Source organism: Esox lucius, chromosome 11 (assembly GCF_011004845.1).
Source record: "Esox lucius isolate fEsoLuc1 chromosome 11, fEsoLuc1.pri, whole genome shotgun sequence".
In the NCBI taxonomy this organism is placed as follows: domain Eukaryota; kingdom Metazoa; phylum Chordata; class Actinopteri; order Esociformes; family Esocidae; genus Esox; species Esox lucius.
The window spans coordinates 5,253,052-5,267,773 of record NC_047579.1 but is presented as its reverse complement, the minus strand read 5'-3'; the positions used below and the strand labels follow the sequence as shown (position 1 = coordinate 5,267,773).

Genomic DNA, 14,722 nt, shown 5'->3' with positions numbered 1-14,722 from the left:
CATGAAATCATTACCAGAGAAATGGCATCGCCCGACTTGTCGCTAGAAAGCTCTAATATTGTTAGCCAGAATGGAGAGCAACTGTGATTCTTGAAGGAAACTACAGCCAGTCTTTCCAAATATGGACATAGCTCAACGCATATATTTGACGATGCCTGTGACCAGTGGCGTTTTTACACATAAGAAATTGGTGGGACTCAAACCATTTCAAAATATAGGATACATACCAGTAAAGCTACAAAACTCCCTCTTGCCACTGATGTGTTTATTTAACACATCAACCAACAGCGTTGCTCCACAAAACACTTTTAACGACAGAGCCTCTTGCTTCTACCAGGTGTTGTAGTACACATACTAGAGAGAGAGAGAGACCTTATTGTGTAATTGCTCTCCTTCTCTCTCACACACATGTAAAATTACCACTGTCACATTTACAAACCTAAATTAGAAATACAAGCAAGCTCAGAACCAATGTGCCTACAGGGCCATACGCAAAAATCTATGAGCTCAACACCACTGAAGGCCACAATGAAGCCAAAAGGCTACTTTTAAGTGATACAGATCCATTCTTTATTCTAACAACCTTAATAGGTAAGCATGGACACACTGACACTTGTCACCATCTATATCGATCGATCCAGCACACAAATATGACCAACGCACGGACCAGCAGGAGAATGTTCAGAATATGCAGAAGCAAACTGATGAATGGGCTGCCACCGTTCACGATGGAACAGACGAGCCAGGCCGATGAGTAACCAACACAGCGCCGGTGACGAAGGAGGCATGCAACACAGTCATCTCCCAGGTGGAGCAGGTTGACAGCTCGCTCTTCCCACAGTTAAATCTGCAAAAAACACTTACAGGATGCTCATCCTTGCTGAACAAAGTTGCTGCAAGGTCAGATTCAGCTGTCGAGCATAGCAGTGAACAAACTGGGCATGTGGGTATGTCTCTTTCATTAGCGTCCACTCATTACAGCCGCACCATCATAAGTCTGAGCGATCAGCTTTTCTCCCCACTTCAGTGGTTCCAGCACACCCTTCATGCTATTAGAGAGGCCGAGTCCAGTTTTATCTTTGACTTCCACAAATTCCAAAAACCTCTCTGTATTTTCAGCCAACATGTGTCGCAACACAACCACCATTTGTGATCAGTTGTCTCATCTGCCTGTATGGCAACAAATGGTGTCTCGTCCACTTGCTTGGCAATCTCCTCCATGTACACTTCATACATACAGTCTAACAGTTTGTTTTGTACAGTGCTAAATGTCCCATTGAAGATGGGCTGCGTCATAGTGCCTCTGAAGTCTCTAATCGCCCTCAGTGCATCTGAATATTCCAGGATTCAGTAAGTCCACTGACTCATCATGCCCCTGCAGTGCAGTTTCACATTTTCCACACAGTTTAATACATGTTATGATCTGACTGAGAACATACCTGTTTTCCTCCACCTGTTTGTTATGCTGCTCAATGGAGCGCCTATATGCACTCTCAACTTGGGCTGCGACATTTACCCTTCCAAGTAAGCCCAATTTCACATCATTGTCCAGATGACTCCCGCTGCTCTCATGTTTTGCAATCCTCTCAGAAAGATGTTTCAAATATCTGTAACCTGTCCTCAACCAAGTACCATCTCCACCAAATAGCAGACATGGAAAACAGAAGAAGAGTGCCATTAGCCACTTTTTCTTCAAAAACCACTCCATGTTAAACCCGCCTGTTACTTTTACCAGCAGTTTGAGTGATGATAATATCCCGTCGCTGATGGGCGCCAAGTCGCTTTACTTCAAGTTTCTCCTCCAAATTAAGGGTTTCAAACTGGTGCTCGAGTATGAAATCCACTTTATTCATTTTATCAAGTTATCTGCCGTTTGTGATGTTAACAAGCTAGCTAAGACAATCTTCCCTCCTCGCTCTTCTTGCCGACTAATGTTGGCCCCAGACAGACAGCCAATCAGGTCTGAATTTACGAAATTACGCTGTAGTGGGGCTACAGGCTGTCAGCCCCACTTGGCATAAAATTAATGTGATCTACATTGAGCATGCGTATTAATATTTTCACACGCACAATGTACATTGCATTGTGAGAGAGGGGCTAGCCCCACATTCACGCTTAGCCTATGGCCTACTACTGCAAACTCAAATCGGCAGAACACAGTCTGAAGCAGCAAGGCAGGGACCAATGGACATGAAATGAAATCCTAACACAAATGATATGCAATTTAGGAAGATGCTATATTAATAGATAATAAATTATAGGAAGTAATCTTTGAGAAATAAAAATAATTTTTGTTGCAGTTATTTCTGTTGACAACAGGCGGGCTTTTTCAAATCAATCCAGCTGACTGAACTGCCAGCATCATAAATAGGTAAGCAGAACATACTTTACAAAATGTGTTCATATCAGTCTGTTTTGAGAGTTGAATTGTTTGCACCGGAGCCGGGAGTGACCAAGTCAGATTTATTACATGTGAAATAACAGTTGATTATTGATGGTACATGTTTTTTCATTGCCATAATGTTGTGCATAATGTTGTGATTGTACTAAGTGTAAAAATGAGAAAAAAATCCTTAGTTGATTAGATGATGTGTAGAAGATCCTTCAAAGAGAATTGGATGGACTATATATAAGAGATCATTCAATGAGAGGAAACAAAAAGTATAAACATAACAAAAAAAAAAAAAAATATATATATATATATATAATTAAGAGAACTCCTAAAAGTATAGTTTAGCCAATTCTAACTAATTCGACAATTCCAATAGCTTATAAGAGAGGGAGTTAGCTGACTGGTTATCACTGAGGCCGTAGCCAGTGATAAGATAGGTGTGTGACGCAAACCATTTTGGGTCACACATTCCCCTTGATCTGGTTGCGCTAGGACCGTGGTGGTTAACGAACCCTTAAGTGCCAAGACAAGGCCGGTCCGAAAAGGAGTGTAAATTAAACAATTAGAATTCGATTACATTACTGAATGTGAGGGGCTACAAAGTTAGCTGTCATTATCCAAAGATACGCTAGGTGGAAGATACCCAATAACTTTAGGTGAGGGGCCATATCCAAAGATTCACTAGGTTGAGGATACCCAATAACGTTCTGTATTATCCAAAGATACGCTATGTTGAGGATACCCAATAATTTCAGGTGAAGGGCCATATCCAAAGATATGCTAGGTTGAGGATACCCAATAAGCGCTAGGTGAGGGGCAATATCCAAAGATACGCTAGGTTGAGGATACCCAATAAACGCTAGGTGAGGGGCCATATCCAAAGATATGCTAGGTTGAGGATACCCAATAACGTTCTGTATTATCCAAAGATACGCTATATTGAGGATACCCAATAACTTTAGGTGAGGGGCCATATCCAAAGATACCCTAGGTTGAGGATACCCAATAAGCGCTAGGTGAGGGGCCATATCCAAAGATACACTAGGTTGAGGATACCCAATAACGTTAGGTTTGGGAACAAAAAATCTCTACACTGTTGACAGAAGTACGAATGGTCGACCTTGAATAAGTGTTTGAATGTGAGTCAGTGAGCAAAGAATTGTGTGTGAGCGTGGTTGGGGACTGGATGTGTGTGAATGAGAATGTTAACTCAATAAAACAAATGATTGGGTTGGGTTCCTTATTATCGCACCACTACACAGTGTTCTCCATCTTTGGTAAGTAATGATCTGTGTTCTGATGTAAATTATAGCAAGAGGTGTATGCTACAAATTATTATGAGGATAAGCCATTTAGGGCTTGTAATGGTATAGCCTGACGTCACAAAAATGACGTCACAGCTCTCTATTCTTCTTTGCCGTTTTTGAAGGAGGTTCAGCATAAACGACAAACACATTGAGCAAACAGTGGGGAGAACAAGTATTTTGATATTCCAGATTATTCTGACATAATTACTAAACATAGCTTTATTCTCTTTTTAGACTTCTGTAAGGCTTTTGATACATTTCATTTTCAAAACACTAAATGTGAAATCAAAAATGGTACTTCCCTGAGATTCCCACTACAACCCCCCCCCCCCCCTAAAACAGGCCTAGCAACTTGCCTGATCTACGTATTCTTAGCCTGGCAGATGAAGCAAACTGTTTTAAGAGGGAGGATTGTAGTGGGAGCAGTGAGTTGTCAGGTGTGACTGTATATCAATGGCTCATGGGTCAGGTAAGAGGGCCCCTAATCAGAATTTTGCTTAGGGCCCCAGGGATGTCAGGAACGGCTCTGATTACCCTCTGTGTATTCAACCTGTGCTCTCTGTATGTTCTCTGCCAGTTCATCTTCTGTTTCCATGCCAAGTGTTCCCGCATCTCTTTACCTGTGTTTACTAGTTCGCTCTGTTTGCCCGCTTGTGTACCAATCTCCTGCAGGCCCCGACTACAATCCAGCCTACCGTCTGCATGCCTGGTTTGTTCTTCACCAAGATTCTGCTTTTCATCTGTCTGTGCCTTATTAAATCGTTGTCTGCCCCAATCTGCTCCTGTATATCCTCAATTAAACATTGCTGCACCAAATCTATACTGGGTCCATGTCTGTAATTGGGTTTGGCCCCGGAACTTCTACAATAACATGGTTAAATGTATTGCTGTAGTTTTTCTATCTAAAAACAAAGGCTCAAAGGTATAAACCAGGGCTCAACAATAACGATGGTCCCGGGCCAGTAAAAAGTGAGGCTGGTCTAACAAAACTAGCAAGTCACAGTCCTGATCAGGCCACTGCAAAAAAAATTGAGATTTAAAAAAATAATAATCGCTTTATAAACTTGACATCCTCTAGGTCTTTCGTAATCTGGCACCTACACAAATAACTACATTGCAACTTCAGTAAAACATTTAAAACTCATGCGAGTCACTTAATTGAAGAAGGCAATCCAAGGATAACTACAAGCTCAAACGAAAGCAAACATTTTTACCTCAGTGCAAAAAATTATTTTCCTATTTAAACTTCGATGGATCTCAGATGCAGTGTGTCATCAGCCCTAAGTTCCCGGCTAGAGTGGACAAATGTGGGTCTTTTTACAAAGGCACTGACAACTTTCAGAAACAGTCCCTGACCAGCCATGGCAATAATAAACAGCACCTGGTCTACATGACAGCCAAGTGGGTGGAAGACAATCTGTCCTCAGAGCCCTTGGTTGTACTGATCAGGAATGCAGATGCCCACTGTGTGATTGCACAAGTTAGAACAACCACATACCTAGTAACTAAGACAGCTGGTCGCCTTGTTCCCCAGGGATGAATGAGTTAGTGTTTTGTTTAAAAGTGAAATGTTTTGTTGACTATTATCTTTTTATTCATTCATATATATACATACACAGTGGGGAGAACAAGTATTTGATATACTGCTGATTTTGCAGGTTTTACCACTTACAAATCATGTAGAAGTCTGTAATTTTTATCATAGGTACTCTTCAACTGAGTGACGGAATCTAAAACAAAAATCCAGAAAATCACATTGTATGATTTTTAAGTCATTAATTAGCTTTTTATTGCATGACATAAGTATTTGATGCATCAGAAAAGCAGAACTTAATATTTGGTACAGAAACCTTTGTTTGCAATTACAGAGATCATACGTTTCCTGTAGTTCTTGACCAGGTTTGCACACACTGCAGCAGGGATTTTGGCCCACTCCTCCATACAGACCTTCTCCACATCCTTCAGGTTTCGGGGCTGTCGCTGGGCAATACGGACTTTCAGCTCCCACCGAAGATTTTCATTTGGGTTCAGTTCTGGAGACTGGCTAGGCCACTCCAGGACCTTGAGATGCTTCTTACGGAGCCACTCCTTAGTTGCCCTGGCTGTGTGTTTCGGGTCGTTGTCATGCTGGAAGACCCAGCCACGACCCATCTTCAATGCTCTTACTGAGGGAAGTAGGTTGTTGGCCAAGATCTCGCGATACATGGCCCCATCCATCCTCCCCCCAATGCGGTGCAGTCGTCCTGTCCCCTTTGCAGAAATGTTTCCACCTCCATGCTTCACAGTTGGGATGGTGTTCTTGAGGTTGTACTCATCCTTCTTCTCCTAAACACGGCGAGTGGAGTTTAGACCAAAAAGTTATATTTTTGTCTCATCAGACCACATGATCTTCTCCCATTCCTCCTCTAGATCATCCAGATGGTCATTGGCAAACTTCAGATGGGCCTGGACATGCGCTGGATTGAGCAGGGGGACCTTGCGTGCGCTGCAGGATTTTAATCCATGATGGCATAGTGTGTTACTAATGGTTTTCTTTGAGACTGTAGTCCCAGCTCTCTTCAGGTCATTGACCAGGTCCTGCCGTGTAGTTCTGGGCTGATCCCTCACCTTCCTCATGATCATTGATGCCCCATGAGGTGAGATCTTGCATGGAGCCCCAGACCGAGGGAGATTGACCATCATCTTGAACTTCTTCCATTTTCTAAAAAATGCGCCAACAGTTGTTGCCTTCTCACCAAGCTGCTTGCCTATTGTCCTGTAGTCCATCACAGCCTTGTGCAGGTCTACAATTTTATCCCTGATGTCTTTACACAGCTCTCTGGTCTTGGCCATTATGGAGAGGTTGGAGTCTGATTGAGTGTGTGGACAGGTGTCTTTTATACAGGTAACGAGTTCAAACAGGTGCAGTTAATGCAGGTAATGAATGGAGAACAGGAGGGCTTCTTAAAGAAAAACTAACAGGTCTGTGAGAGCCGCAATTCTAACTGGTTGGTAGGTGATCAAATACTTATGTCATGCAATAAAATGCAAATTAATTATTTAAAAATCATACAATGTGATTTTCTGGATTTTCTCACAGTTGAAGTGTACCTATGATAAAAATGACAGACCTTTACATGCTTTGTAAGTAGGAAAACCTGCAAAATCGGCAGTGTATCAAATACTTGTTCTCCCCACTGTATATATATATAGAAAAGTGATAAAATAAATATACAAATATTTTATGTTTTAGATAACCAGAATGCATTTCATAAAGGATTAAACGTGTCAAGTAACAAAAGTATTTGGTTATATATTGTAACACTGATAAAATACAACTTTTGGAAGGAGGGACAGTACAAAAGTTTCAAACCCACTGGCCCGCTGTATAAAATATTGACTTCCAAACATGCACTCACTTGATGGAGTTGACCCAGTTTAAAGTCTACTTATCCAGGTTTCATTTATACATAGTGGTTACACATAGTGGTGAAGTGTCTTGGCACAAAAAGTGGTTAAGAATTCCCACGACAGCTACAATCATGAAGAAAACTCAACCAGGGAGACAGGAGAGCAGGAAAAGAGGGTGAGAGTGTGGACAAGACTGAGAGGGTGAAAAAGACTTACCAGGTGTTTGTGGGGATGCCTCTGTATAATCAAGAGAGAGAAACATTGAGATAAATAACAATGGCTTAAAACCTTTACTACTATTTACTTTCAACCCACCTACATTTTCTTCTTTTTTTTTAACCACCTTTTTTTTTACAACATTTTCTCTTATTGGCATTATTTTTGCTGGAATGCGTAAGCCGAATCAAGGGGTTCTCTTGTCTTTTCACTTGATGAAATAGTCAGTAATCTTCATCTATATTGATAGTTACTGTATCAATGTTATACACGAATGAAAGAAAAACAAACGTTGTTGTGCCATGAAATGAAATAGCTTTGGCAGTGTAAAGTTCATCTTCAGTCCCGCTACCAATTGCTCAATTCTTACTACTATTCCAAGTAGTAAGTAGATACCAGTAGGCCCATTACTGGCTAATAAAAGCCATACAATGCCTAGATGCTATTTCTGGTGGAAGTAAACTTAATAAGAAATGTTAGTCTGTTTAACATAATAATTAATGGTGTCTAGCTAAATATGACGAGGTAGTATGTCGGTCCCCAATTTGGTCTTGGGGGAACATTTCTGACCTTCAAGGGGTTCAAATCCCCTCTCAGATGTTCAAATATTTGTCTCTCAGAAATACTCATCCACTCTGTACTTTTAGCAGTCGCACAACAATATACACTCACCTAAAGGATTTTTAGGAACACCATACTAATACTGTGTTTGACCCCCTTTCGCCTTCAGAACTGCCTTAATTCTACGTGGCATTGATTCAACAAGGTGCTGAAAGCATTCTTTAGAAATGTTGGCCCATATTGATAGGATAGCATCTTGCAGTTGATGGAGATTTGTGGGATGCACATCCAGGGCACGAAGCTCCCATTCCACCACATCCCAAAGATGCTCTATTGGGTTGAGATCTGGTGACTGTGGGGGCCATTTCAGTACAGTGAACTCATTGTCATGTTCAAGAAACCAATTTGAAATGATTCGAGCTTTGTGACATGGTGCATTATCCTGCTGGAAGTAGCCATAAGAGGATGGGTACATGGTGGTCATAAAGGGACGGACATGGTCAGAAACAATGCTCAGGTAGGCCGTGGCATTTAAACAATGCCCAATTGGCACTAAGGGGCCTAAAGTGTGCCAAGAAAACATCCCCCACACCATTACACCACCACCACCAGCCTGCACAGTGGTAACAAGGCATGATGGATCCATGTTCTCATTCGGTTTAAGCCAAATTCTGACTCTACCATCTGAATGTCTCAACAGAAATCGAGACTCATCAGACCAGGTAACATTCTTCCAGTCTTCAACTGTCCAATTTTGGTGAGCTCGTGCAAATTGTAGCCTCTTTTTCCTATTTGTAGTGGAGATGAGTGGTACCCGGTGGGGTCTTCTGCTGTTGTAGTCCATCCGCGTGTAGTCCGCGTGTAGTCCGTGCGTGTTGTGGCTTCACAAATGCTTTGCTGCATACCTCGGTTGTAACGAGTGGTTATTTCAGTCAAAGTTGCTCTTCTATCAGCTTGAATCAGTCAGCCCATTCTCTTCTGACCTCTAGCATCAACAAGGTATTTTCGCCCACAGGACTGCCGCATGCTGGATGTTTTTCCCTTTTCACACCATCCTTTGTAAACCCTAGAAATGGTTGTGCGTGAAAATCCCAGTAACTGAGCAGATTGTGAAATACTCAGACCGGCCCGTCTGGCACCAACAACCATGCCACGCTCAAAATTGCTTAAATCACCTTTCTTTCCCATTCTGACATTCAGTTTGGAGTTCAGGAGATTGTCTTGACCAGGACCACACCCCTAAATGCATTGAAGCAACTGCCATGTGATTGGTTGATTTAGATAATTGCATTAATGAGAAATTGAACAGGTGTTCCTAATAATCCTTTAGGTGAGTGTATATTGACTCTGTAATACCATGAATCTCATATTTAAAAGAGTAATTGTATTACTGGACCCTTTTACACTGTTATTGTTTTCGAAAAAAAAGAACCAGCCATGGAATGATTGGAGTCATTGGTTTCATTATAGGTACTGTAATATATAGCTATACAATTTAGTTCCATCAAGAGTACACTTTAGTTCCATTATAAAATTCTGCTGTCATGTTATTTCAGCAAAAATGTTATGGCTAAGGTAAAAGTGTCATTCCTGCTGTTTAAATTGTGTAATGGTTAAAGGCACAATCTGCTACATAGAAAACCACAGATCAAAACCAGCCAGAGACAACAATATTCATCCCTGGCTGAACTAGGCTTGACTGGTTCCTTTTTCTGTATTTTTTTTTAGGTTTTAAGCTTAAGTGCACATAACAGATGTTACGTAAACCTATTTTTCTCACAAATTAACATTCAGACAAATAGGACTAAATCTCCACAACATTAATAATATACAGCTCCGGAAAAAATGAAGAGACCACTGCACCTTTTTCTTTCCTTCCAAAAAAGTCGAAAAGAAAGGTTTTGAGTGATGAACAGTAGGGTTAAAATTAAGAGACCACTGCAAATTGAACGCTTCTGTTCCTCACTCAAAACCTTCCCTTTCAACTTTTTTGAAATGGAAATAAAAAGGTGCAGTGGTTTCTTTATTTTTTCCGGAGCTGAATGTATGTCTACACTGGTAATATTATGAGTGTAATCAGATTGAAATGATCATGTTAATTGACGAGAGCTTTAATTAGGTTTGCAAATAGTACACATAGATTAACCTTATCCTTAATGTAAAAAACCTAACTTGTATGCCTAAAGTTAATGCCAGACCGTAACTGGTAATTCCTTAAACTGAAATTAAGCCTGGTTCTTAAATAATGCTCATGTTTATCCTTAAATCTAACCCCAAAGCCAAACACTGATTGTTCCCTACTGGGGACCCACAACCAAATCTTTTGAAGAGCTATTTTTCCAGATTTAACTATATTTGCAGGGATATCAGTCCCCCACATTACAGACAGACGGGGAGCTCATGCACCCAATTACCTTGCGTAGGGTATAAGCATGTTTTTAAAGAAACTAGAGAAATGAAAACAGAGAACAAAATGTTAAAAATGTAATTACATTATTTCAAGTTTTTTTAATTTAAGCAAAAGATTTTGAGAAACACACACACACACACACAGGTACACATACATACACAACCACCAAAGCTGGAAAGCAGACACAACAATTCTTACCAAAACTATGGTAGGTACAATCTGTAGAAGAAATATATATAAGAATGGGTTGATGGAGTTAACATTTATTTAAATTATTTTTTTTGTGTGTAATAGTTCAGGGAAGCAAATTAATTTTAAACCTACTTTCTGAATCATTAATCGACTTTTTAACCAAACACGTGAAGTCTTCCACAGGGTAGATGTCCGCGTCCATGTCAAATGTGGTGCATGTGTCATTACAGTACAGATCAGATTTCTGTTATAGTGGATGAAAAATTGTTGAAAGAAGCACTGAAATACTTCAAACCTTATTGGTTTTAATAATTATGGAAGCAGACATGGATGTGAGCAACAGAAGTCACATACATCCATACCATTGTTATTTAAAATACACTGCTCAAAAAATTTGAGGGATGAAATCCTCAGACCCATCGTCAGACCTTACACTGGTGCAGTGGGCCCTGGGTTCCTTCTGGTACAGAACAAAGCCCGGCCTCATGTAGCCTGAGTGTGTAGGCAGTTCTTAGATGATGAAAGCATTGATGCCATTGACTGGCCCTCACGTTCCCCAGACCTGAATCCAACTGAGAACCTCTGGGACATTATTTATCAGTGCATCCGACACCGCCAAGTAGCACCACAGACTATGGGAGGACATTCCTCACATTATGAGTTGGAACAGCCTGTGATTACAAATTCTTTACTTTGATTTTCTTTCCGGGTTTGAATCCCGAATCGGTTGGTGATTTTAGTTTCCATTGACCGTTGTTACATCTTTAATATATTTCTTTCATCAAGACCTGATGTATGATTTCAGGGTTCCCTTAATTTTTTTGAGCTGTGTATAGGTAATACATTATATTTGAGATGAGTATGCTATTAGAAAGTGTAGGCCTGTATATTTTGTTTATTTATTTTATTTATGTGTTTATAATACTTGCTTATTTTAATGTTTTGTTAATGACACATTTATAATACAGGTCTGGCACACACACAGAGACACAAAATGACAATAACCTACCGTTACATTAAAGCACTGTGACAGTAGATAAAAGACTGAATCGTTGAATAAGGATTGGTTTTGGCAGTAGAGCAAGTGAAGGGCATCTTGGACACTTCTGGAACATGATTTATCCTGAAATAAACATGGAATTGATTGAAATGTAATTTAAATAACAAAAGGCCTGCATAACATTAACTATTAAACAACATTTTGTGAATATGAAATTCCATTTACATGAATACAATTTTCTAGTTTACATTGATATGGAATGGAATAGATCCCTCACCTCTATCTTCACAAAGAACAAATAGTTTTTCGGCAGTTTAACTACCTTCAAGGTAAAAAGAAAAGCAGCATGTTAGTCAATGATTTTATGTATGAAAATGCACTAAAACAAAGTATAGTCATTTACCATATTTTCCAAATAGGTTTGATAGGGGCAATTACATTGACAGGCTCTCCACAGACACACCTGCATAGAAGGGAAGAGGAAAGACAGCAGGTCAGTGAAGTTCCTTATTTACTTGTTTTTTAACTAGAAAGTTCAGTGGGCAGAGTAAAATAATCATAACAATCACTAATAGCTATACTCTGATGAGCCCGTCAAAACTTTATGACCACTCACAGGTGAAGCAAATTATGGTGATCATCTCCTGACAAGGCCACATGTCAAAGTCTGGGTAGATAATGTTAATCGAACAATACGTTCTTATAGTGAACATGTTGGATGCAGGAGAAATGGGCAGGAGTGAAGACTGGAGCGACTTTTTGACAAGGGCCACATTTTTATGGTTAGACGTCTGGGTCAGAGCGTCTCGGAAACACAAAGGCTTGTGGGTGGCTCCCAGTCAACATTGGTGAGTACTTACCGACAGTGGTCCAAAGAGGGACAATACAAACTGGCGACAGGGTGAACTGACCCCTGTTCAAAAGTCTGAATACCCTTAGTTCTTTATACTGTGCATTGCCCTCTTTAGCATCAATGATAGCATGCAGTCTTTTTAATAGTTGTTCATTAGGCCCTGAATGCTTGCAGGTGATATAGCTGCCCAGTCGTCTTGGCAAAATGTCTCCAGGTCATGCCAGGTTTTCGGTCATCTTGCACGAACCGCATGTTTGAGAACTCCTCAGAGTGGCTCGATGATATTAAGGTCAGGAGACTGTGATGGCCACTCCAGAACCTTCACCTTTTTCTGCTGTAACCACTGGCCGGAAAGTACAAGAGTGTCCTATGTGCAGCTTTCGTGCAGAATTTTTTTTTCTGATAATATGCAGCATTCATCTTGCCATACACTTTCAAAAGATTCCCCGTGCCTTCAGAGCTTACACACCCCCAACACATCAGTGAGCCCACACCATGCTTCACAGTGGGGATGGTATTCTGTTCACTATAGGCCTTGTTGACCCCTCTCCATACATAGTGCTTATGGTTGTGACCAAAATTACACTCCAAATTAGAGTGTGCCAGAAGCTGTGAGGTGTGTAAAGGATTCTCAGGCATATTATAACCGGGCTTTTTGTGGCATTGGTGCAGTAAAGGCTTCTCTCTGGCAACCATGCAGCTCATTTTGTTCAAGTATAATCATATTGTGCTCCTTGAAATATCCACGCTGTCTTTTTCCAGAGCAGCCTGCATTTCTCCTTAGGTTACCTGTGGGTTTTTCTTTGTATCCCAAACAATTCTTCTGGCAGCTTTGGCTAAAATCTTTCTTTGTCTAACTGACCTTGTCTTGGGATCAAGAGATCCCCGAATTTTCCACTTCTTAATAAATGATTGAACAGTACTGACTGGCATTTGCAAGGCTTTGGATATCTTTTTATATCCTTCTCCATTATATCATATAAGGTTCTATTACCTTGTTACGCAGGTCTTTTGACAGTTCTTTTCTGCTCCCCATGGCTCAGTATCTAGCCTGCTCAGTGCATGCATGTGAGAGCTAACAAACTCAATGACTATTTATACACAGATACTCAATGCAATTTAAAATCCCACATGTGTGGGGAATTCTCCTTTAATTGCCATTTTCACCTGTGTGTGTCACCCTGTGTGTCTGTAAAAAGGCCAACCATTCAAGGGTATGTAAACTTTTGATGATCAGTCATATTTTTAAAATGCCAAATGCCAAAATTTCAGTTTCTGCGAGGGTATGCAAACTTATGAGCCCAGCTGTATATTGGTTAGTCATCATCAGATGTGTTCCTCTGGGAAGCAATAGCAGTCTTTACTCATCTGAGTGTCACAGAGAGAGGAAACATATAGAACTCACCGACAGACAGGCTCCAAAGATCCATATTAACCCACTGTTCATGTTGACCTGGTAACCATCAGAATGTCCCCTGGGCAGAGTGACAGGGAGAGAATGTAAACATATTTATGACATCTATTTTTTAGATCTATTCAACATCCGAGAGCTTCATAGGCTACTGTATATGGATATTAACTGCATGTGTTGTAGTCATTAATAGGTTGTCACAAAATACAAATAAAATATTGCACTTTTATGACAGTCCCTAAACTACTGGACCGACATTCGACAGCATATTGCAACATTGTGGACTCTGCTAAAAGCATAGTTTGAGGTTGCGTGACAGTTGGAGATTATGGGATAAAACACTGCAAAAAAGCAATCCATGATTAGGATTGTAGTCAACTATATTCTGCCCATTTCAATGTTTATTCTGGCTCTATAAAAACAGATGCAGACGTAAAAAAGGCCAGGTTTCAAACACACAAGTTTTGGGTGGTTGTCAACGTTTTCACAGATGCCCCAGTGGCTTTTCTTATTTTTAATTTTTAATCGCAGTATAATGAAGCCTGCCACGTCACGATCACCCCCACGCTGGAAACTGATGAGCGACATCTGTACATATGAAACACAAACTGCAGGGATATCAATCTGTCCAGTTAGGAAGCGATTGTGAATCAATGTTACCTGTTTTGTTGCAAATGAAAGTGACAACAGGTGCACTTGAGAGGCAATAGCAAGACAACCCCAAAAAAGGGAATGGTTTTGCAAGTGGTGGCCACAGATAATTTCTCTCTCCTTCCTGATTAATTCTTCTCTAGTTTTGCATTTTGCTAGTGTCCTTCTCAGTACTGGTAGCATGAGGCGGTACCTGCATTTCATTCAGGTTGCACAGGTAGTCCTGCTCCTCTAGGATGGCACATCCACACATATCGTTGCAAAAAAGGTTTGCTGTGTCTCCCAGTACAGTCTCAAAAACATGAAGGAAATTCCAGGAGACGGGCAGTTACACAAGAA

At 40.6% G+C, this 14,722-nt stretch overlaps 1 protein-coding gene across 14 annotated transcripts in view; it reads right to left on the bottom strand.

Moving 5' to 3' along the window:
- The window catches only part of LOC105008064, a 74,394-nt gene that overhangs the window by 20,525 nt on the left and 39,147 nt on the right, over positions 1-14,722 (bottom strand). For 12 of the 14 annotated variants that reach the window (XR_004576450.1, XR_004576449.1, XR_004576448.1 and 9 more), the window contains 8 exons: positions 13,727-13,796; positions 11,872-11,931; positions 11,746-11,790; positions 11,478-11,591; positions 10,601-10,712; positions 10,475-10,495; positions 10,281-10,313; positions 7,306-7,326 (listed from right to left, as the gene is read on the bottom strand). Coding sequence is in view for 11 of the 14 variants with exons in the window: in XM_034295323.1 (XP_034151214.1) it covers positions 7,306-7,326; positions 10,281-10,313; positions 10,475-10,495; positions 10,601-10,712; positions 11,478-11,591; positions 11,746-11,790; positions 11,872-11,931; positions 13,727-13,796 (476 nt within the window). In the remaining 3 variants the exon portion in view is untranslated. The remainder of the gene's footprint in view (positions 1-7,305; positions 7,327-10,280; positions 10,314-10,474; positions 10,496-10,600; positions 10,713-11,477; positions 11,592-11,745; positions 11,791-11,871; positions 11,932-13,726; positions 13,797-14,722) is intronic. The other 2 variants (XM_034295320.1, XM_034295325.1) reach the window with 1 other exon arrangement.